This window comes from Panthera tigris, chromosome A1, assembly GCF_018350195.1.
Source record: "Panthera tigris isolate Pti1 chromosome A1, P.tigris_Pti1_mat1.1, whole genome shotgun sequence".
NCBI classification, from domain to species: Eukaryota; Metazoa; Chordata; class Mammalia; order Carnivora; family Felidae; genus Panthera; species Panthera tigris.
The window spans coordinates 7,643,718-7,666,730 of record NC_056660.1 but is presented as its reverse complement, the minus strand read 5'-3'; the positions used below and the strand labels follow the sequence as shown (position 1 = coordinate 7,666,730).

General features: G+C 36.8%; 1 protein-coding gene across 14 annotated transcripts in view; it reads right to left on the bottom strand.

Moving 5' to 3' along the window:
• The window catches only part of PAN3 (poly(A) specific ribonuclease subunit PAN3), a 131,209-nt gene that overhangs the window by 73,311 nt on the left and 34,885 nt on the right, over nt 1-23,013 (bottom strand). For 10 of the 14 annotated variants that reach the window (XR_006218706.1, XR_006218711.1, XR_006218883.1 and 7 more), the window contains exons 5-7: nt 21,902-22,063; nt 14,316-14,381; nt 695-842 (exon numbers count right to left, since the gene is read on the bottom strand). Coding sequence is in view for 11 of the 14 variants with exons in the window: in XM_042989421.1 (XP_042845355.1) it covers nt 695-842; nt 14,316-14,381; nt 21,902-22,063 (376 nt within the window). In the remaining 3 variants the exon portion in view is untranslated. The remainder of the gene's footprint in view (nt 1-694; nt 843-14,315; nt 14,382-21,901; nt 22,064-23,013) is intronic. The other 4 variants (XM_042989365.1, XM_042989467.1, XM_042989528.1 and 1 more) reach the window with 2 other exon arrangements.

Below are 23,013 nucleotides of genomic sequence, written 5' to 3'. Positions count from 1 at the left end.
TTTTTAAAATGAAAGAGGGGACTTCAAAGAAAATGGTTCACAAAGGGTCACTGTGAACCACACCTCAGGACCCCCGGTGTACAAATGCATTTGCTCAAATTCTTCTGCCATTATGGGTAAATGCGGGGGAAAAAAAGTACGACTTTCTCTACCTCGATGACCCCTGATGCATCTCTTTCCTACTACTGTTTACACTTCACCCAATTTGAAACTACTACAACAGATTTATAATCAAACACCGGAAAGGCAATACATCTAAACTTACATTTAGAATGATACAGAATTATTTTTTAGAAATTTCCTATAAAATTAAGACTTTGAAGCATATATACATATGAATATTCTATTTCTGATGTTTTTACAGAAGCTTTTGAATGAAACAGCATTATTACTGACTTTAAAAAATAGGGAAATACTATGGTCCAAGTAGATCTTTTGTATAAGAAACCATTTTCTCCTTTAAATTTGTGTGCTTTTACACATGCTCATATATAATTTTTGTTCATATTTAAATTCTGCTTTAAAATTTTCAACTACAAATTTGATCTATGGTACCAAAACTGACAACACAAAACCCATAATGTGTCCAAATGTGAACCATTCAAGCATACAATTTCAGTTCTGATTAACTAATAGCAAATGGTGTTTACGGATATGTTCTCTGGAACTCACTGGAAATAGTCACTCAACTTACCTGGTGCTAAGCCAGCAGCAGCAGGACTTCCCAGGGACGGGTGAGAGAAAACTTGAGAGAAGGCAGACATATTTGACTGGGACACGTTACTCAGCCTGGAGGTTGATCCTCCTTTAGGAATAAACTCGCTTGCAGTAGGATTTGGTGTCTATTTAAAAATCAAATATAGTAAGTTAACACACTTTAAGCCCAAAAAAGACATTGAATCTACTAGGCATTATTCCACAGTGCTTTATTTACTGAGTAAAAGATGTTATTGAAAGGACTTACAGCATTTCTAATTTCCACATTCTGGGGTGGTATAACCGCATTTCTTGAAGGAAACGTTTTAATCAAATTTGAGGATTTTAATCACTGCAGTTGCAGAATTTAACCCCAGAAAACGTAAAATTTGCCTTGATTGTCAAATACCCATCGTACCAAACTATGCTAACACGTTTTAGAGAAGTGGGAGGTTGAGACTACCTCAAAACTGAGCAACAAGTTTCAAGGTTAATATCTTTAAACCACTTCCACCAGGATAAAGGTCAAAAGTGCCTTTATTCCAGAATTAATCATTTTCTTTTTCATAAGTACTTAAGCTATTTCCCCAATAATACGGTGCCATGTATTTAAGTGACAGAGTAAAGCCAAGAAAGACATTTAAGAACAAGGAAAATATGGGAAGAATCAAGATATAAGAAAAATGTACCAGAGGCTCCAATGCTTTCAATGCCTACAAGTATCACATGTAACTTCTGTTATATTTCAAATATTTTACTGTGAGATCACAGGCATATTTTACAGTGAGATCACATGGAAAAAAATTTTCTTCACAGTTGTACTATGCTGCAACATTTTAGATATTCAATGGCATGGTAACGTTTGGCTTTAAGAACTACTGGAACATTATGAGACTGTACATCAAATTCACAAACGGTCTCTATCTTGTCCATGAAGAACAAATGAATATCCAAAATATTTTTCTGAGATGGTGACCATTTTCAATTCTAAATGCCTAAGCATAATAAAGATTCATTAATGATATCATCTGAATTCAGCTTTCAAAAGGGTCAGCCAAGGAGATAATTTAGTATAATTCACACTTCGGCCCACATTTTATGTGTACGTACAAACTAAGTTTAAAACACACTGAATCATGAATTTAATTACTTAGAGAATTTAATTACGCAAAGCATTTAATCACTTAAAAATCTTTTAGAACTGGTCATTAGAATGTAAAAATGCATTCCCACAGAAGGCAGAAAATAAGACGACGGACTAATTCCTGTATACCCCAAGAACAACTTCCCTATTCAGTAGGAACGACACTTCAACCTGATAAATTAGAGTTCAAATGATTAGATTTGGAAGATTACAGCCAATAGGCTGACCTAAATTTAAACTCTAAGACAAATGAGAGTTTACCAGTTACATACCAGCTAACATTAAAGTGATAAAATGTAGAGAAAATGTTAATCTGGGTTTAATTAAAACATACTGAAAAATGAACCTCCTTTACTGCCACATCTAAGACATGAAATTCTGAAGGAAAAAAAAAAACAAAGGAAGAAGAAGAGGAAGAAGAGGAGGAGGAGGAGGAGGAGGGGGAGGAGGAGGAATCAGGCCTGATGCAAAATATATTTTCCAAAGGGAAAAAAAAAAATTCCTCTTCTACCACTTTTATATATTTATTTTTATTTTTTAAAACTTCCAAAGTCTAAAGTTTTCAAAAATAGTGGCATGTTCTTTAAAAGTATGATCAATTCCTTAATTTCTGGGGTAGAAAAGAAGCCCATGCATTTTACTAACACACTAATCCCTAGTTACAAGGAACACATGGCTACTAACAGGATCACTTCAGAGCTCTAACAATGTGTTTCAGTTCATCTTAAACCTATTTTAGAAGGTAAGAGTCAAGATAAAAGCAAAGTGTATCTTGGTAAAAGAGTCCAGAGTGCCTAAAAGAGATGGAGACATCAGGACTACAAGATTACTAAGAGACAGCAAATTCGGACAAAGAAAATTACATGTGTATACAAAAACTTTTAGTGGCATACTCCTGAGAAATAGGTATTACTCATTTTCCATGTCAGTTAGACCTTATATTTACTATGAATAACAGACTACCTGATTTCAAAGCTGAGCTTCTCTAAATTAATTTAAATTCAATTAATTATTTTAAATTAATTTTAAAGCCGACTTTGAAAGGTTTCTTACAAAGGAGAAAAGGATGGAAATAATCATTCCACCGTTCCCAAACAAATCATATATAAAATGTCATTGTAACAAATGAGAGAGCCTCCAAATCTATTATAATAGAAATTATTTAAATTAATGTTAACTATGAAAGTTTACACACTAAACTGCAACCTTCAGAGATTCAACAGTCACAGTGGCAAAAAAAAACTACCTCACAGTGAATTTTAATTAAGAAGTGAAGAGAAAAATCTAAAATCTTCCCTCCTTTCTCTTTCCTGATTTAAGATGGCAAGGCAATTCCCTTGAGTGGATGGGGTGAGAGTTGGTTTTATTCAACTCTGAGTATTTGAGATTAGAGAAAAAGTAAACGGATTTAAATGGCAGAAAAAACAATTACACAGGATTTAGGTGTAACACAAAAAAACCCACTACGTTTAGGAATAAGAGAATAGAGCTATTATTATTAACAGACAATGTAAATTCTCAGAACTATCAGAAATATTTCAAGTATTAATTAAAAATTATAATAATAATGAGAATACTTTTTTATGATGCAATTACTTAACTACCATTAAAGGACAGATTCTTGAAATGGCTTTAATTTGGGGGGGGTTAAGGGATAAAGATGGGTTTTAGAAAGTGACAAAACAGCACAGGAACCCACTTTGAACATGTTTAAAAAAATAATTTTCTCAACAGTAAGGCAAAACTGGTTAACTAAAACCAGTATCACCTTAAAATTAAATATCTGTTCATCAGAAAATAAACAGTTTCTTTTAGCTTTAAGAGGTGAAGGCTGCATCTAAAGACTCAAGGACTTGGGTTGTAAAAATTTTCTAACTTCAACAACACTAAAGAGAATAAAAAGTTTTATTACTCCTGCTCTAGGATTTACATAATCCTTACGTAACTATCCAAATATGTTCCTGTAGTATCAACTTTGTTTTTTCATATACAGATAATTATATTTATATTCATAATTTTATTTCTAATTTTTATTCATATTTTAAACCCTGATTTTCAGCAAACTTTAAACAGTTCTAAATGCACACTTGAAAAAAATTTTTAGTCAAGTAAGACTTTGGGAGAATTTATCAAGAAAAATAGAGTTTTAGGTTCTCATATACTTAAATTTGTATTGCAACTTTCATGCCAAAAACAACCAAGTGCTTTTTATAAATTGACACCATCCCCCAACATTTACCTGTAATCCCTACCTGTATTCTCTAAACAAAAATAGACTAAATCAAGCCCTAACCTTTAGCTTCGAAAGCACTGTTGTAACTATTTTAAAAGATTTTTTAATTTTTTTTTAATTCGGGGGGGGGGGGGTAGAGAAAGGGTGAGAGCGAATCCCAAGCATACTCCCCACCTCTGTTAGCGCAGAGCCCAACACAGGGTTCAAGCTCACAAACCCTGAGATCATGACCAGAGCAGAAATCAAGAGGCGTAACTGAGCCACCCAGGCAGCCCTGTTATTATATTTTAAATAAAACAGTAATTAACATTTCAATGTAGACATCCCACCCAACCAAAATGATAGAGTACTTCCTTAACTTACAGGGTTTTTCACAAATGAAGTAATTTTCTGATGAGGTTTCTAACTCGGGTTTTTGTTTTTGTTTTTTTAAGTTTATTTATTTTGAGAGAGAGAGGGAGAGAGAGGGAGAGAGCACATGCAGGGGGAGGAGTAGAGAGAGAGGATACCAAGCAGGCTCCACACTGACAGCATGGAACCCGAGGCAGGGCCCGAACCCACGAACGGTGAGATCATGACCTGAAGCCAAAACCAAGAGTTGGACACTTAACCGACTGAGCCACCCAGGCGCCCCAATAGCTCATTCGTGTTCAACACAATTTTATGCTTTTCTACTATTATAGGATTCCATGGAAACTGCTATCTTAAAGTAAAATTCAGATTTTTAAGACTCTGCTGGACTCCACTATAAACAGAACACTTACTTAAGACCACAATAAATTAGTCCCATAAATTAAGGGACTAATTTAATAAATAGTGCAAAACAAAATGACAAGTGCCACCATTAAAATAGGTTTTTAAAATGTGGTAGAAAAACAGGAAGATTATATTAAATGAAAATAGAGCACAAACTCTTACATACTGTTTCACTGCAAATATGTCAAAAAGGTCTGTAAGAAAGTTACCCTAAAGTGGTATGATGTATGATAAGAAACCACTACTGTTCCTGAATATTGGTCGGATTTTTAAAAATTACATAATAAACCCATAAAAACCCATAAAATACCTTCCATGATACATTCCTTATAATGAACTCAATTTGCTTTACTTGTCTAATGGCTTAAGTTTTTATCAGTAATCTTTCTACTTTCTAAACGAAACATGACCTTTTTCTTAACAGTTTTATTTAGATATAACTGACATATAAACACAGTGCACATTTTCTTAAGTTTATTTATTTTGAGAGACAAGCACGCACAAGTGGGGCAGGGCACAGACAGAGACAGAGACAGAGACAGAGAGAGACAGAAACAGAGGAGAGAATCCCAAGCAGGCTATGCACTGTTAACGAGCGATGTGAGATCACAACCTGAGCCAAAATCAAGAGTCAGGACACTTAACTGACCGACTGAGCCACCCAGGTGCCCCTAAACTGCACATATTTAAAATATAACCTCTTTGAAACTCTGGTCACAGGCAGAAACCAGGAAACAATTACCCAAATCAAGATAATGAATATATCCATGATGCCCAAATGTTGCCACAAACTTCGTTTGAATTCCTCCCTCCCATTCCTCTCTACTCCCCTACTTTGGTCTCGAGGCAACCACAGATCAGCTTTCTGTCACTATAGATTAATCTACCTTTTCTAGAATTTAATATGAATGAATCTTACATACATATACATGCAGGTTTTTTTGCGAGCTTCTTTCACTTGGCAACATTAAGATTCATCCATGTTACTGACCCCACCAATATTTCATTCCTTTTTTACTGCTAATATTTCATAATATCCATACACCACAATTTGTTTATCCTTTCATCCAATGGACAAAGGTGGTTTCCAGTTTGGGGCTATTAAAAACAAAGCTACAAAGAGAACGCTCAGGTACAAGTCGTTGTGTAGACCTATTTCATTACTCTTGGGAAAGTGCCCATTAGTGAATGGCTTGGACACACAGTATGTGTATATATAACCTTTTTAAAAAACTGGTACGCTATTGGGCACCTGGGTGGCTCAGTTCATTAAGCGACCGACTTCAGCTCAGGTCATGATCTTGCGGTCTTTGGGTTCGAGCCCCACATCAGGCTCTGTGCTGACAGCACAGGGACTGGAGCCTGCTTCAGATTCTGACTCCCTCTCTTTGCCCTTCCCTTGCTCGCTCTCTGTCTCTCTCTCTCAAAAATAAATAAACATTAAAAAAAATTGTTTAATTGGTAAGCTGTTTTACAAAGTAGTGCTACTATCTTAATATATCCACCAGCACTCTGTGGAAAGATCAAGTTGCTCTACATACTCGTGAACGTGAGCTTTGGTCAGATTTTTATATTTTAGACATTTTAATAGATGTATCTCATTGTGGTTTTAATTTGCATTCCCCAATGACTTACTTAATGGCCACTCTGTATCTTCTACTGTGAAATGTCTGTTCACACTTTTTGACCATTTTTATTGATGATTTGACCATTTTATTGATTTGTTTTCTGTTGTGGAATTTGACAGTTCTGGATAGACATCCTTGGTCTATGTGTTATACAAATATTTTCTCCAGGTCTATGATCTTTCCATTCTCTTAACAGCAGCTTTCAAAGAACTGTGGTTCTTAAATGTTGACGAAGTCGTTACACCTAAGAAATACCTGCCTAACCCAACAAAGGTTACAAATATTCTGTTTTCTTCTGTTTTAGGATTTCATGTTTTACATTTAGGTCCAAGATTCACTGAGTCAATTTCTATGAAGCGTGAGGTAGGAGTCTAATATTTTTGCACACACTCAATTATTCTAGCGCTGTTTGCTAAAAGAGACTCTTCTTCCTCCGCTCAATAGCCTTTGCTACTTTGTTGAAAATCAACTATTTATTAGCAAGTTAATTTCTGGACTTGATTGTGCTCCACTGATGCCCATCTATCTTCATGTCCAAAGCACATCATCTTGATGACTACAGCTTTACAGTAATTCTTGAAGTCGGATAGTGTACGTCTCGCATCTTTCTGCCTTTTTTTTTTTTCTTTTTTAGTTTGGATTGGTTCTTTGAATGTTTACATGAGTATTAGGCTAAACTTATCAATTACTATTAAATAGCCTGCCGAGGGGCGCCTGGGTGGCTCAGTCGAGCATCCGACTTAGGCTCAGGTCACGGTCTCACAGTTGGTGAGTCTGAGCCCCGCATCGGGCTCTGTGCTACCAGCCTGAAACCTGGATCTTGCTTGGGATTCTGTGTCTCCCTCTCTCTCTGCCCCTCCCCCACTCAGGCTCTGTCTCTGTCTCTCAAAAAATGAATAAACGTTAAAAAAACATTAAATACCCTGCTGAATTCTAATTGACAGTATACTGAATCTATAGATCAATTTGGTAAGAATCAACATCTTGCATCTTAACAATAATGAGTCTTCAGATCCATGAACATGTTATACGTCTCCATTTATTTAGGTCTTCTTTAATTCCTCTCAGGAGAGTTTCAAAGTTTTTAACGTACAGTTCCTCAGACTCTCTGTCAGATCAAACCACATTTTGTATTTCTGACACTATCATAAATTACCTAATTTTGAAACTTTCACTTTATATTATTTGTTGCTAGTGCGTATGCACCAGTTTCCTGCGGCTACCGTAACAAATTACCACAAACTTGATGGCTTAAAACCCCAGAAATGCATTTTCTTCCACTTCTTGGAAGCCAGAAGTTTAAAAGCAAGCTGCTGGTGCTCCCCTCCAGATGCACGGGAGCAGAATCCATTCCATGCTTCTCTCCTAGCTTCTGGCAACTGCCGGCACTCTTTGGCATTCCTTGGCTTGTACCACGTCCCCTGTTTCTGCCCCGGTCCTCACATCCCCTTCTCCCGTGTGCAATCTCCCTCTGCCTCGTCTTAACCAGGACGGACCTGCCACTGTTCAGGGCCCACTTAAATAATTCAAGACGGTATCGCCAAATCCTTAACTTAATTATACCTGCAAAAGACTCTTCTTCTAAATCAAGTAGAATTCACAAGTTCCAGGCAGGGATTAGGACATGAACTTACCTTTGAGGGAGACCAATTTGGGCTGAATTTGTTCTTCTTTCTCTAGTTTCTTAGAGTAGAAGCTGAAGTCATTGACCTAGGAACTTTTCTTGTCTACTCTAGGCATTTAATGCTAAAAATCTACCTCATTAGTGTGTTAGCAGCATCCCACAACTTTTAACATGGCTTCATTGTCATTAACTTCAAAATGAAAATTACAAAGTAGCTGTGCTATTACAAAGTTGTACTGAACTTGCTACTTCCCCTATTTCTTCTTTGCTCCATGAATAATTTAGAAGTGTGCTGTTCAGTTTCCAAATACTTAGAGATTCTCCAAAAATCTTTGTTACTGATTTCTCTTTTAATGCCATTGTGGTCAGAGAACACATTTGTATGACCTGAATCCTTTTAAACTTATGGAGACTCGTTCCGTGACCCAGAATTGGTCTTAGTCAATGTTCTATGTGCACTTAAGAAGAATATGTATTTGGCTGTGCGTGGGCAGAGTGTTCCATGAACGTCAAACTGACAGAGCTATTCAAATCTCCCATATCCTTACTGATTTTGTCTTTCTTCTAATACTCAGAGTACTGAAATCGCTATCACTGTTTGTCTACTTCTCCTTTCAACTCTATTAGTCTTGGTCTCATATTTTAACCCTCTTTTTATTAGGTACATAAACATTTAAGAGTGGTACATCCATGCTCTTAATGAACTGTCCCTTTATCTAACAACTCTCTTTGCTCCTGATAATATTCTCGGCTCTGAAATCTACTTTGTCTGATAGGAGTATAGCTATCCCAGCTATATTGTATGTACCCCATACATCACTATACTATATATACAGCTGACTCTTGAACAACATAGGTTTGAACTGTGCAGGTCCACTTACACATAGATTTTTTCAATACGGGACCTGTAAAATGTGTTTTCTCTTATGATTTTATTATTTTCTTTCCTCAAGCTTACTTTACTGTAAGAATACAGTATATCATACATATACCATGCAAATGTTTATGTTATCGGTATGGCTTCCAGTCAACACTAAGCTACTAGTCATTACACTTTGGGGGAGTCAAAAGCTACACATGCATTTTCAAATGCATGGAGGGTTACTACCCCAACCCCCATGTAGTTCAAGGGCCAACTGTATTACTATACTCTATATAGTATACACTAATGTATACTATAGTATACTATACTATAGAGTTACTATACTCTATATAGTATACACTAATGTATACTATAGTATACTATACATTACTAATCTATACACTAATATGTAGTCGTACATTACTATTACTATAATTACTGTTGTAATTGTAATTGTACTACCTGTTGTAGTGTCCAATAATGTACATGGTATAGAATACTAGTAACAAACATGCACATTAGTCTTTTCTGACTAGTGCCTGGTATAATTTTAAACATATGTTTGTCTTTATGTCTAACGTAGGTTTTTTGTCAGCTTCAAATAGTCGGATCTTGTTTTTTTAAATCCAACCCGGAAATCTCTGCCTTCTTCTTGGGACATTTAGGCTATTTACGTTTAATGTGATTATTAAACCTAGCTACCCTCTTGCTACCCTTTTTTTAATTTGTTCTATTTGTTCTTTGTTCCCCTTTTCTTTTTTCTGCCTTCTTTTGGGATTAACCGACTTTTGAGTTTTCATTTTATTGCTTCTCTCCACTTACTAGCTGTAACTCTCTGTTCTTCTAGTGGTTGCCTTAGGTTTTATAATACATGTGTTTAACTTACCACCAACTATCTTGGTCTGCTAGAGTCATAACAAAATACCATACATGAGTGGCTTAAACAACAGAAATTTAAGTTCTCACAGCTCTAGATGGTGACAGCCTAGGACCAAGATGCCCTATTAACTTGGTTTTCAAGTTTTGTTGCGCTGTCTGTATCGTTTCTTTCCCAAACAGATAAATTATGCCACACCTATCCTTTTGATACTGCAGATACTTCTGAAGCATCAAAATCATGACATCTATTCTACATTCTAAATATTTCTCAAATTCAACTATTTCTACCCGTGTCACCATCAGTGCCCTCCTCTACACCACTGTCATCTCTTCTCAGGTTTACTGCAACATCATCCTTATTGACCAACTAAACTCCAGTCTTGCTCACCTCTAATCCATCTTTTACTTTTCAGCCAGGATAAAAGAGAATAAAAGAGAAAAGCAGAGAAAAAGAAAAGGAAGAGGAGGAAAAAGAGGAAGGGAAAGCAGGAAGAAAGGAAGAGAATGGAAGTTTTGCTTAATGTGTTTACTGATGAAATCCATTTAGAGTGAACAGGTCAAGTCTCCACTGTTCTTGACAGAATTAATTAAAAAAAAAACAAACAGGAGATAAAAAGTTGATGTTAATCTTAGCCTTATCTACTTTTTCTAAAACCTACTCCAATCTCCCATCTTCACTATTATTGTTCCCTATTTGGACTTAACAAAAGAGCCTAGTTGGGACTAATTCCAAAGATTTATGCCCAAGGGGTGTGGTTTTCCTGGCAGAGGTGAATTACTTGGAAAGGTAAAAGAAGGGATGCTGATAATGAGGAAGAAAGGCAGGAATTAGCAAGTATTTTGCCTTGATAAATTGTGTGTAAAAAGGCATAAAAAGATGAGACCCACAGGCACAAAGAAAAGCCCTATTCAGAGCTATTTTTACCAGTCTTCAGTGTTCATAAGTCATACAGGATAAAGAGGAAGGGGGGGAGGGGGGAGGTGGAAAGGAGAAGTCAAATAGCTAACTAGAGCCTCCAAGTTCACATTTCTGTAAGACTTTTTTAATTTAATGGGTTGTTATTTCCCCTTATTTCAAGCACATCCAAATATGGTCAATTTATATTTACATTTATATTTATTATCAAAATATACTTAATTTCAGCTGACCTGCTCAAGACCAGCAAGGTTTCATCCTATAAGTTAACAATTAACATCTAAAATATTACTACTATTGTGAAATTAGTCTAGTATCTCAATTTCAAACTTTTCTGAAGCAAACTGGTAAACATCCCAATAGAGGAAATGTGATTTTCTAAATAAACCAGAATCAAATTGGTGAAAACTGTGGAAGAAAGTTGATTACTAATGCTTCCAAGAGATGTACTCCAGTGTTGTTTTAAACAGAAGTTCTCAAAAAAAATTTTTTTAATAGATAAATAAACAGAAGTTCTCCTATTTATAATTTGACTATCTTTAGAGTGAAGTAACATCAATACGTCAGAAGCTACGAAATGAAAATCAATTAGTAATAAGGTTTGTACTAAGATAGAGTTTAATAAAACGTTTCAGAAGCTCAGCAAAAGTAATTCTATACATCTTGAAACAATGGGAATGTAAATTTTCAAAGATACTCATTAGTTTATCCTTTACAAAGTACATCATAAATAGGTAATACCCTAAACACCATTCTTTTTTTTTTTATTTAAAAAAAAATTTTTTTTAATGTTTATTTATTTTTGAGAGAGAGACAGAGAGACAGAGAGAGAACGAGCAAGCCAGTGGGGAAGGGGCAGAGAAATAGAGGGAGACAAAGAATCTGAAGCAGGCTTCAGGCTCCGAGCTGTCAGCACAGAGCCCGACGCAGGCTCAAACTCACGAGCCATAAAATCATGACCAGAGCCGAAGTGGGACGCTCCACCGACTGAACCACCCAGGCGCCCCAACCTAAACACTATCCTTGAGAACAGTCTGACAATATGTATCAAACTGAAAAATAAGCATGCCTTAGTACTCTGAAACCTAGGAACTAAAGCTAAGGAGAAAATCAAGTATGGGCACATAATTTCTGTACGCATAAGTTTTGCATGTAATGTTTCAATTTATGATTGTTTTTAAAAAGGAAGTAACTAAAATATCTATCAGTAGGCATTCAGTTATGTGGAATTTGGTACCTACAATAGCATGTCGCCATAAAAATCATGTGAATTGATTTATTTTTATTTGCCATGGAAACAGGCCCCCAGAGTAAAAATAAAATACAAATCAGGCTACAAATCAGCAATTATACTAAGTAACTATTTCTGCAAAATGGTGTGCTTCTGTCTCAGAGGAAGGGGAACGAAGGAAGACGTGTACGTGTGCGTGTGCACAGGCATACAAAGGATGGTAAACGTGTTCACTAAAATGTCAAGGGAGCTCTTACCTCCGGATGGTGAGGAAAGCGGAGACATTTTGGCTTCCTTCTTTGTACTTCTCTATGGTATCTGATTTTTTTTCCCATAAGTATATATGTTTTACAAAAAAGTTACAGAAAAGTTTAAGATTTATTCATCATAGAGCCACTTGCACAGTTCCCTTTGCTTAGAGTTATCATCGCCACCGAACGGCACGACGATACACAAGCATTCACACGGTATGCGATATTTCAGTCGATACCAACAGAATCAATGTGCACAGAAAAGCAAAATCGGCGTACGGTGGATGGAAGACATTTTCAAACAAAAACAGATGAACCGCTCCTCTTCCACTTGAAACCTGTTTGTTGTATGTCAAAGTCCCCCAGGAGTGGTAATCATCAATGGTCACAGAGGCGTTATTACCTAGCTCATTCTCAGCACTACTCTCATTTATGTGTCAATCATCTCAAGAAAGCTTAAAAACAAAAAAATCACCCTCCCTAAAAAGAGAAGAAGACCTATCAGGTCAGTTAATGAGTAGTCCAGGAAAACAAGACCATCACAGCATTCCACAGAGTCAAGAATTACTGTATAGCCATAACTGTTTTCTATATCTATGTACAGCTTCTATCCATACATATATAATACTAAAACTTATTTGCCACATTATATAGTAAGAGAAATTTACTTAGAGGCATTTTCTCTAACCAAGAACCCTGTCATACTCAATCACCAGATTCAACATATGTTAAGATTTTTCAAACATTTTTCTATAATGGTATTTTTTGTCATGAAACCCTACCAAAAAAACTTAAGACAATGCACAAAGCATTAAATTTCAGGACTAACATCAGGCCAAATACTATGAATCACCAATCACTAATCCGGGTTCATCCATTCAATTATTTCAACAGCTAATACATAGAAGATACCGTATTAGGCAATGTGCTAGGCACTGTGGAGAAGAAAAACATAGAAAACACAGGCACTATGGTCTAGAGGCTCACAGAATGGCATTTCACAGGTACAGAATGTACACTGAACCCAACTCCACAATCCCAGACGTTCAGAACACCCACATATCAATATTAAGTAGAAGCATCTACAGTGTGCCTTTAGGACAGGTTATACATCCCTTAATTAGAACGATGTAAGTGCTAGGGAAAAGTGAACAAATGCTTCACGCTGACTAATTAGGTCAAAAGATGATATGCTTGAAATGAATCCTAAAAGACAAGTTTGCAGAGTCAAGACAGAGAAAAAGACACAGCAATCAAAGCAATGTTCAAAGACAATGTTCTAAGGCAGAGGCAGAAAGAGCATGGTATTCAATAGTTGAGTAGGTCTACAGCAGTAATCAGGAGAGAAATCAATAGGTACAGCTTGGATACATTCCCGAAAGATCTGGATTTTATTCTAATGACAAAAAACAGATGACAAAGATAAGAAACAAGATCAAATAATCAGTTAGGCAGTGGTTTGAAAGTTAAGACCAGAAGCAGGAAAGCAGATAATGTTAATCTATAATAGTAAGTGTCCAGGTAAGAAATGAAGGACCTAAATTATAACTCAGTGATGTTAACAGTGAAGACTATTTCAGGCAATTTCCTGAATTAGTGGCAAGTCAGTTGGGCATCTGACTCCTGATTTTGGCTCAGGTCATGATCTCACGGTTCATGGGATTGAGCCCCACGTTGAGCTCCATACCAACAGCACCTGCTTGGGATTCATATTCATTCATTCATTCATTCATTCATTCTCTCTCTCTCTCTCTCTCTCAAAACAAATAAACTTAAAAAAAAAAAAAGTGTCTAGAAAATTTCAAAGTAGCCCAATCAATGAACCCTCGTTGGCCAAATGATATGACAGATAAGGAAGACGGAAGAGGCAAGAAAACTCGTAAGTTAGACAACTGGGTGACATCAATAACCAAGACAGCACAGAGTTGTGAATGAGTGTGTCCAGATGTGTGTGAACAGGTTTAAAGGAAAAGATGTGATACTCATTTTAGACATAACGAATTTCCATAGTCCTATGCCGTATAGATGAAGATGTTCTGAAGAAGCTAGTGCTTACGGTGAGTGTAGAGGACAGAGAGGATAAAAAAATATATACCTGGAAGTCAACTATGAGTAGGGAGTAGCTGAAGTCATGAAGATGTGCTGAGATCCCCAAGGGGCGCTGTGCGAGGTAAATGAGAAGAGAGTCAAGGACAAGAGCTTGGGAGAGTTCCTGAGGCCAGGACCACAGACAAGAGGTCCCCAAGAGAGACTACGAAAGAACAGTCAAAGAGCGAAGAGAACAAAAGTTTCAAAGAAAGAGGAACGGTCAACAATGTCAAATGGAGCAGAGAGAGATCAAGCAAAAACTGATACTTCTGGTAACCTTATCAAAAAGAGTTTCAACAGAGTCATGAAAGTGAACAGCAAAACACTGGGGATTGAGGGATGAATTAACAGTTAAAAAAAAAAAAAAGTAGCAACAATAAGCAGGAAGCACTTCTCAAATTGTTTTGCAGTTTCTCAAACATGTTGACCCCAGAACATGTCCTCACGTAGCATTCCTTACCCTTGGGGTCCCAGAGCAAAAGAAACTTAAACATGGCATGTTCACAAACTATCAGGAAGAAATCACTGTCGAGGGAGAGACTGTCTACAACTGAAAAGGGATAAATAATAGAAGACATTGTTAGAGGGAATAAAGATAGGCTCTGAAGCATATAATAGAAGAACACCTGTTTGTCTGACACAGGAAGAAAAACAGGAAGGGCATGAATGAAAATGCCGTATACAGGTCAAAAGCTGCCACATGAGACAATTCATTCTCTCTTTTTCCCTCCTCTGAACAACACAAGTCACTTACTCAAAAGTAACAGAGAAGGGGTGAGTAGGTGTGAGCAGAGTGTTAACGGTTTGGAACAGCAGCTATAGGAGAAAAGAAGTAGATCTGAGGTCAGAAAGCAGTATGTACATGCTAATGCCGTTTGAGCTGCACCACAGTTCTAGAACTCTTCCAAGTACTGAGGAGCCCTGAGTAGAGACAGGTTTAAGCCTCAACCTCATAAAATTCCCACCCATTCCATCTAAAGCCCAAACGATTCCATCTCCTAGGGCCTAAAGTCTGGAAATCACCTGAAATAACGCTAAAACTCAGCAAGAAGCTAAAGCCTGAAGTATATCCAGTGAGTTTCCAAAACCTCGCTGGGATCTTAAAAGCACCAGTAACAAGCAACTAGAATTCACAGGAGGATTTGTGGGCCAAAAGATTTTAATGTGAGCATTCTTCTACTTAAATACTTCCTACAAGAAATGCCATTTAATCAGACCACAAGGGGGGCAAATGCCATCAAAAGTGGTGTTGACAAGTATGAATCTCCCTAATACACCCAACAGTCCAACCGTTCTCAACCATTTATATCACTTCGGGGGTAAGCTAAAACAACAGTAACACTAATAATTTATGATCCATATTGAGACAAAATGAATATGATTTTATTTAACATGTCATTACTTTTAAGTAAATCTTAACCAGTGACACCTTGAGAAGTTTACAAAATCATGCACTTCCCCTTCTTTTATTCAAGTTGACCCCTAATTCTTTTGTTTTTAATGTTTGTTTATTTTTGAATGAGAGCCAGCACAAGCAGGGGAGGGGCAAAGAGAAAGGGGGACAGAGGATCAGAAGTGAGCTCCACGCTGACAGCAGCGAACCCGATGTGGGGTTCAAACTCACGAACCACGAGATCATGACCCAAGGAGAAGTCAGACGCTCAATGGACTGAGCCACCCAGGAGCCCCGACACCTCATTCTTATGGGAAAGATGGGAGCACACTGTTATCCCTTCCAAAAAAAAAGCATTTTTAAACTAATTTTTAAAAATATTCAAGAGTATTGGTTAAAATGTGAGCCTCTAAAAGACAATTAATGTCACTGCCTCATTACACACACACACACACACACACACACACACACACACGCACAGAGCCACACACATCTGAATGTAACTGACAGCACCCTAAATAAATATAAACAAAGACAAAGTTTAGAAGTGATAAGGTGCAACTGTAGAAATGGAAATTTATTTAATATCCACCATGGGCTTGGAAATTTGAATCCTCGTAATTCTGTAAGGTAGGTGACAGAATATTTCAATCCTAAACAACAGTATCTGAACTAGAGAATCACTGTTCTAAGAAAAAAATGTGAAATTCACATACAGCTTTTGTCAGACAGAGAAATGGGTAATCATCGCAGGCAAAGGCTAAGAAAAGATAAAAGAGAATTCACACTCAGGTAAAATAAAGTACTCCTGGTGTGGAGTCTCCAGTAACCTTCCATCCGCCATCTGCTTGGGTGTCCGGGCGAAGATGGTGGGAAAAGTACAACATGGAGAAGCCCTGTAACTTCACAACAGTGTCAAGAAGTAATTAAGACTACTGCCAGGCTCAGGAGATTGAAAAGTATCAAGAATACGTGGACAATGTTAAACTTTTGCACTTTAAAAAAAATAGAAGATCCTCAGGGCGCCCAGGTGGCTCTGTCGGTTGAGCGTCAGACTTTGGCTCAGGTCATGATCTCACGGTCCGTGAGTCCGAGCCCCGCGTCGGGCTCTGTGCGGACAGCTCGGAGCCTGGAGCATGCTTCAGATTCTGTGCCTCCCTCTCTCTCTGCCCCAACCCACTCGTATTCTGTCTCTGTCTCTCTCAAAACTAAATAAACATAAAAAAAAAAAAATTACAAAAATAAAATAAAATAAAAAAAATAGAAGATCCTCTAACATTTCAAAAGAAATCACCATCCTCTGTTCTAAATCAGTTGTGATCATTAAAGTAAAACATGGTGGCCATATAGCCCAGAAAACCCATGATCAAATTTTTTAAAGATATAAAAGTATTAGAATACCACAAAACTGCATACATTACCTAATAAAAGGAAATTAAACAGTAACATTTTGAGACAAAATACATTAATGGTACAAAAATAGTAGCAAATACATGCTCAGACTCAAAATATTTACAGTCCAGTGAGAAAAGGCAAACAGATAGAGAAACTTAATATAAAACAGAATGAGGTAAGTCTTAACACCAAGTATTATAGAAACAGTAAAAAAAAAAAAAAAAAAAAAAAAAAAAATTTCTTTGAGGTGTTTAAGCAAGCATTCACAGAGAAGGTAGTATTTGAGTTAACTCTCGAAGGGAAAAGGAGGAAAGATTTTTTGTTTGTTTTTCAGATTCGGTTAATAATAGCACAAAATACAAAGATACAGAGAAGTGACAACATATTTCATGTTATATGAGGTATGAAAGATTCAAAATGGTTAGAATTTAGGAAGTGTGGATGGTTAAAGAGAGATAGCCCTAGATAAGTAGAACAGATCCTGAAGGGATTTGAGAAAAATTATTCAGAAGATACACTTAGGGTTTATATAAACTATGTCAGTAGTGTTAAAAAAGGAAAGAAGAAGATACTGTAGAATTTTAAAGAATACAGACTACAGGCAGACAACATCGTAGAAAAACCTCAGATTTACAATTAAATAGACTTGAGCTAGGAATCCTAGCTCTATCACTTATTAACAACAAAATTTTGGGGGGTGCCTGGCTGGCTCAGTTGGTAGAGTGTGTGACTCTTGGTCTCTGGGTTGTGAGTTCGAGCCTCATGTTGGGTGTAGAGACTACTTAAAAAAAAAAATAATAAAACCTTTAAAAAAAAAAAGTAAGGTTTTTCTAAATTGCAACTTCCATTATTTGTCAATTGGGGATGATATGTCATTACTGTAGAACAGCCTTAATATGATGGCAAATACATTGTCCAATGTATTATCTGTCAGTTAATGGATAGCCAAACTTCAGTAGTTCCCTTCTTATATCAAATGGCAGAATGTGAGATGACCGGGAAGAAGTCAACACATGTTGCCTCAGTGACTGGGAAGATGAGGAAGTCATTTACTAAAGAAAAACCACATACTGAGGAGGGCATCTTTTGGGATGAACACTGGGTGTTGTATGGAAACCAATTTGACAATAAATTTCATATGCTGAAGCAAAATAAAAATAAAAAATAAAAAAAAGAAGAACCACAAAAGGATCCACAGATTTGGAGAAGAGAAAAATGCACCGAGTTTTAGACATGCCAAATTTGCAGTGATAATGGGATACGTATCTACATGCAAAGATAGAAAGCACAAAAAATCTGGATCTTGAACTCAGTAGATGGTTCTAATAGAAATAAAATTTTAAGAATTTTAAGCGTACAAGGGAAAGCAAAAAACAAGCGAGCCAAGAAAAGGAGCTCACAAGGAGCCACAGGTGAAACGAGTCAAGACTGCAAAGAGGAAAGAGTTTCAAAAACAGAGAGGTGGCCAGCGGTTCTAAGTGCTGGATCAAATGCTGTATTTGGTAATTAAGATCTCTGACATTGTACAAGAGCAATTTCAGTGAAACTTGTAAAATGCCAAGTTGCAGATACTGAAGGAATAAATGGGTGGTAAAGACATCAGAGAAAAGAACAGAAGCTATTCTAAAGGTCCTCAAGTGGAAACTCCACAAACATAGTACAGAGACCTGATGTACGTCAAAAGAGCCACATGTAAAATAAATTTAGCCTCCACCAAGCTACAAAAAAACCTAAGGAAAACAGTATCGTTGATTCTCTGACGAGCATGTTTTGTATTTATACATCTTTTTTTTTTTTTTGTATGAATGTATTAGAATGAAAGCATGAATCACTGTTTTACAAAAGTCGTGGGTTTGGTAAACAGGCTCTCTCATATCATGAGACTCTTGGTGAAAAAGAAATAAAAAGATTGCTAAGTGCTAAAAGATGGGGGATCATAGAGCTCTTGAAAGAAATGCAACACTGAAGAGAATAAATGCAATTAGGAATGATTCAGGTGGAAACCTTCAGACTTCAGAGAAAGTTTCTGTTGCTGTTTTTGACTCAAGGTTTTTGTTGTTACCTTTTGTTTTCAGAAATTGAAAAACTTCTAGAGGTGTTAGGTTAAGACCAAGAAATCAATGTAAAGGTGTTTCCAGATCCAGAAAGAAAAGTAACTGTCACTAAGAATCGGATGGAAAGGTGAGGAAAAAGGACTAACTTTACAAATACTGCAGTTACGCAGAGGCCACAGTCCACGTCCAGTATGCACAGTCTATGGATGCACTCTCACCTAAAACAAAGTTCCTCCTCAGAAGTTCAGTTAACTAGCTAGATCATTAAATCAATCACAGCTCTAATACATTAGAGGGTATATCAGAGAGAGGGAAAGAGATTTTTAAAGTCGGACAAACATGGGTGAAAACGCCCGCTTCTCTACTGGCTACTATTTAACCTTAATGTTACTTAGCTTCTCTGAAGATGTTTCTTCATTTAACAATAACATTTGCGTCCTAAACTGTGAGGAACACCAAAAGGGATGATTTATGTAAAGAGCTCACCACAGTGTCTGGCACAAGGTAAGCATTTAAGAAACAACAGCTATAACTACTAAAATGAAATATAAATTAGTATTTCTCTGACCGTAGGATTGAGAAGACCTAAGATTTAAAGGAAAGGAAACAGGAAAGATTAACGTATCTGGCTACGCATTTTTTGAGTAAAATTTTTTATGTGAACAAATAGAAAATGTTAAAAAGCATCATATAAAACTAAAACAAAAATGGTAAAAGAATGGATTTACATGAATTAGTTTTCTTCACACAACAAAAAGATAACCACCACCACCCCCCCAAAAAAAAAGAAAGGAAAAGAAAAGAAAAGAGGCTGACATGCTCCTTGCCCTGCATAAACACCACCAGGTGCCCAAATGTAGGAATCCACAGATACAGTAATGGACACTAAGTGGGTATTTTTTTTTTTTTAACGTTTATTTATTTTTGAGACAGAGAGAGACAGAGCATGAACGAGGGAGGGGCAGAGAGAGAGGGAGACACAGAATCGGAAGCAGGCTCCAGGCCCTGAGCCATCAGCCCAGAGCCCGACGCGGGGCTCGAACTCACGGACCGTGAGATCGTGACCTGAGCTGAAGTCGGACGCTTAACCAACTGAGCCACCCAGGCGCCCCTAAGTGGGTATTTTTTTAGTACTTCAACGTGTCACTGATACGGGGAGGAGGTACCGTCCTTCCGATGTTAGACCAAGCTAATAAGGCATTCCTCATGTCCTTAAAGGAAAAGAACTATCTGCAGCATAAAACAACAGTAGTATTTGAAATGTGAGATTCAGAGAACACCAATCTTTTGCACATTGAAAGGTTTGTCTATTATAACCCGTTTTAACCAAACAGAAAGCATAATTCTAGCATACGCTCTTATAGCAACCTAACGGTGTTTCGAGCTGTGCTCGAAAGAGGTACCTCGAGACAGTCACTGGGATAAGACGGGCATATTGTGAAGAGGCCGAGTGGCTCTGCCCGTGCACAACCAGTGTCACGCCCCACAGCCCGCACGCCAACTGCACCTCCACTCGTCTCTCTTCTTGTCTAGTTAGGGTGCAATTTATTTTCAGACTTTCTTTTTAAAACTGAAAAATAATTCTAACCGTCAACATCAAATCTCTCTCCTACCAATCTCAAAGATAAAAATTCAACGAACTGTACTGCTATTCATTATTGCCATATTCAAAACTCTCCAAGGAAATTTTGAGGATATTATCCTGGGGACCCTCCCCAACCCCCAAAACTTTTCCTTACCTTTAGGAAATACTATGAAAACTTCACTTGGGGCAAATGCTATGTTTCGCAATATTTTTGTAGTAACTTGTTTATTTCTATGCCCAAGGGAATATAGATATCGCTGTGGTATTAATACCGAACAGACCAAAGTATCGTGGAACCCCTTCATAACACAAAGTGGTGACAGAAATAAAACCAAGTTGTTAACTTTGTTGTATGTTTTGTGCATGCGGTGTATGTATGTGGGTTTACCGCCTCTGGGCTAGCAATGCATTAAAAATACCCAAGTATTCTGAAAGTTTGGGGAGAAGGATATTCGACTTCCACCTAGACTGCAGTTCTGATTAACAGGTCTGTATTATACCATTACCGGTGTCATTAAAGGAGAATATAATCATTATTATCCAAATTACAATTGAATATAATTCAAACCTTTCCCCTGGTACTTCAGAATCTTACTGAAAAGCTAACCTTTGTGATAAAATCCATTTTCATTATTCAGCAATGATAAGACTGAAATGTGCCTGCCACAACTCTATGACAACATACTGTCGAAGCTGGTTTTAAAACCAACACGTAACAAGTCTATTTACACACAAGTTTTATTTAGTAGTAAAAAATGTACAGAAAGACAACATATGAAGCTTCCTGTTATTGAGATTGCAAATAAATGAGATTTCTATGATAAATTTTATAACGACTTTTGAATATAGTACCCTGAATAACTGTGTATGAAATATAATTTGAACTCGTAACTTAACAAAATCCAAAAGGGAAAAACTAAATTTAATAAAAGAATAGGAAAATATACTGCAAGCAGAGAAAGCTCAAAAGCCACCACAGAAAATCATTGAATTGGTTAACGGGCCACTAAACTTACTTCGATTTAAAAAAAAAAAAAAAAAAAAAAAAAAAAAATCACCTAAGGATATCAACTAAGCCATCCGACCTTCACACCCACCACCCACACAGACACAGAAAGCAGCCAAGATATTCACTTTCAAAAAATGTCTAATAAAATTATTTTTACCTGTAAATTGTTTTCTGTGACTCTGTTCCACCAAACCATATTGATGGGTACTCCTGATTTACACCTGTCAGCAAGGCAGCCAATAGGGTTCTTTGCTTTTCGTGCCTTTGATCCCATCGGAACTAGCCTCTCCTCCAGCATCCCCAGGCGATACTTCCTTGGCTAGGAAAAAGAAGGAAAGAAACCAGGCCACTCCTAACATCCCCCACACTAATCTAAACTAACATAACTAACATAACTAACATATAGAGGACAGCAGGAATGGTGGAATAGGAAACAAGCAAAATTTCTAAGATACTCCCTCTAACGTCCCTATCACCACCCACCATTTCCCACCCCCACCCCCAATACACACCTCCAAAATAACCCACAGTCCTAACAGGCTGAACAACAATATGATATAAAGCAACAACTGTTGTAGAGATATACATTAGAATCCCATTTTACCCAATTTTAATGAATAGAAATTACCAGCAAAGTTAAATGTTCTACACAATATTTTCCACTGGCACTTACCTATTCTCACTGCAATATGAAGAAATGCTTCAAGGGCACAAAATATAGGTAAAAATATTCTCCAAACTCTTATCTTTTTCTGCTCCCCAATTTTGCTACCTTATTTCCTACTGAGGAATTGCCCCCACTTCAAAGCAGCAGCTAATTCCTAAGAAATAGATTTGTTTTGAATTGATTTTTTTAATTTTTAAAATTCTATGCAGGTTAAAGTACAAGTCATTATGTCTGAAGTGGGCATTCAACTTAAGGTACTCAATGAAATCATCTCAAAAATTTTTTAAAAAATATACACATTTCATGGGACTTATAAATACCAGTAATGTGAACAGACTGATAACTGAATAGCTTGTCCAATAAAAGCATAAATTCATTGGCAGACATTGTCATAAAGTTAGCAAACAATCTTAATAGTAGTTGGCGGGGCTTTTTTATACATGAAAGTTAATGGTAGTTGTCACCATCTTACCTCTAAATTTGCACTAAATTACATCTCAAGGGAATTTGTGTGTGTGTGTGTGTGTGTGTGTGTGTGTGTGTATAATTTTTTTTGTATATATATTTTTCCCTTTAAGGAATGCTGGTATATTCTTAGGGAA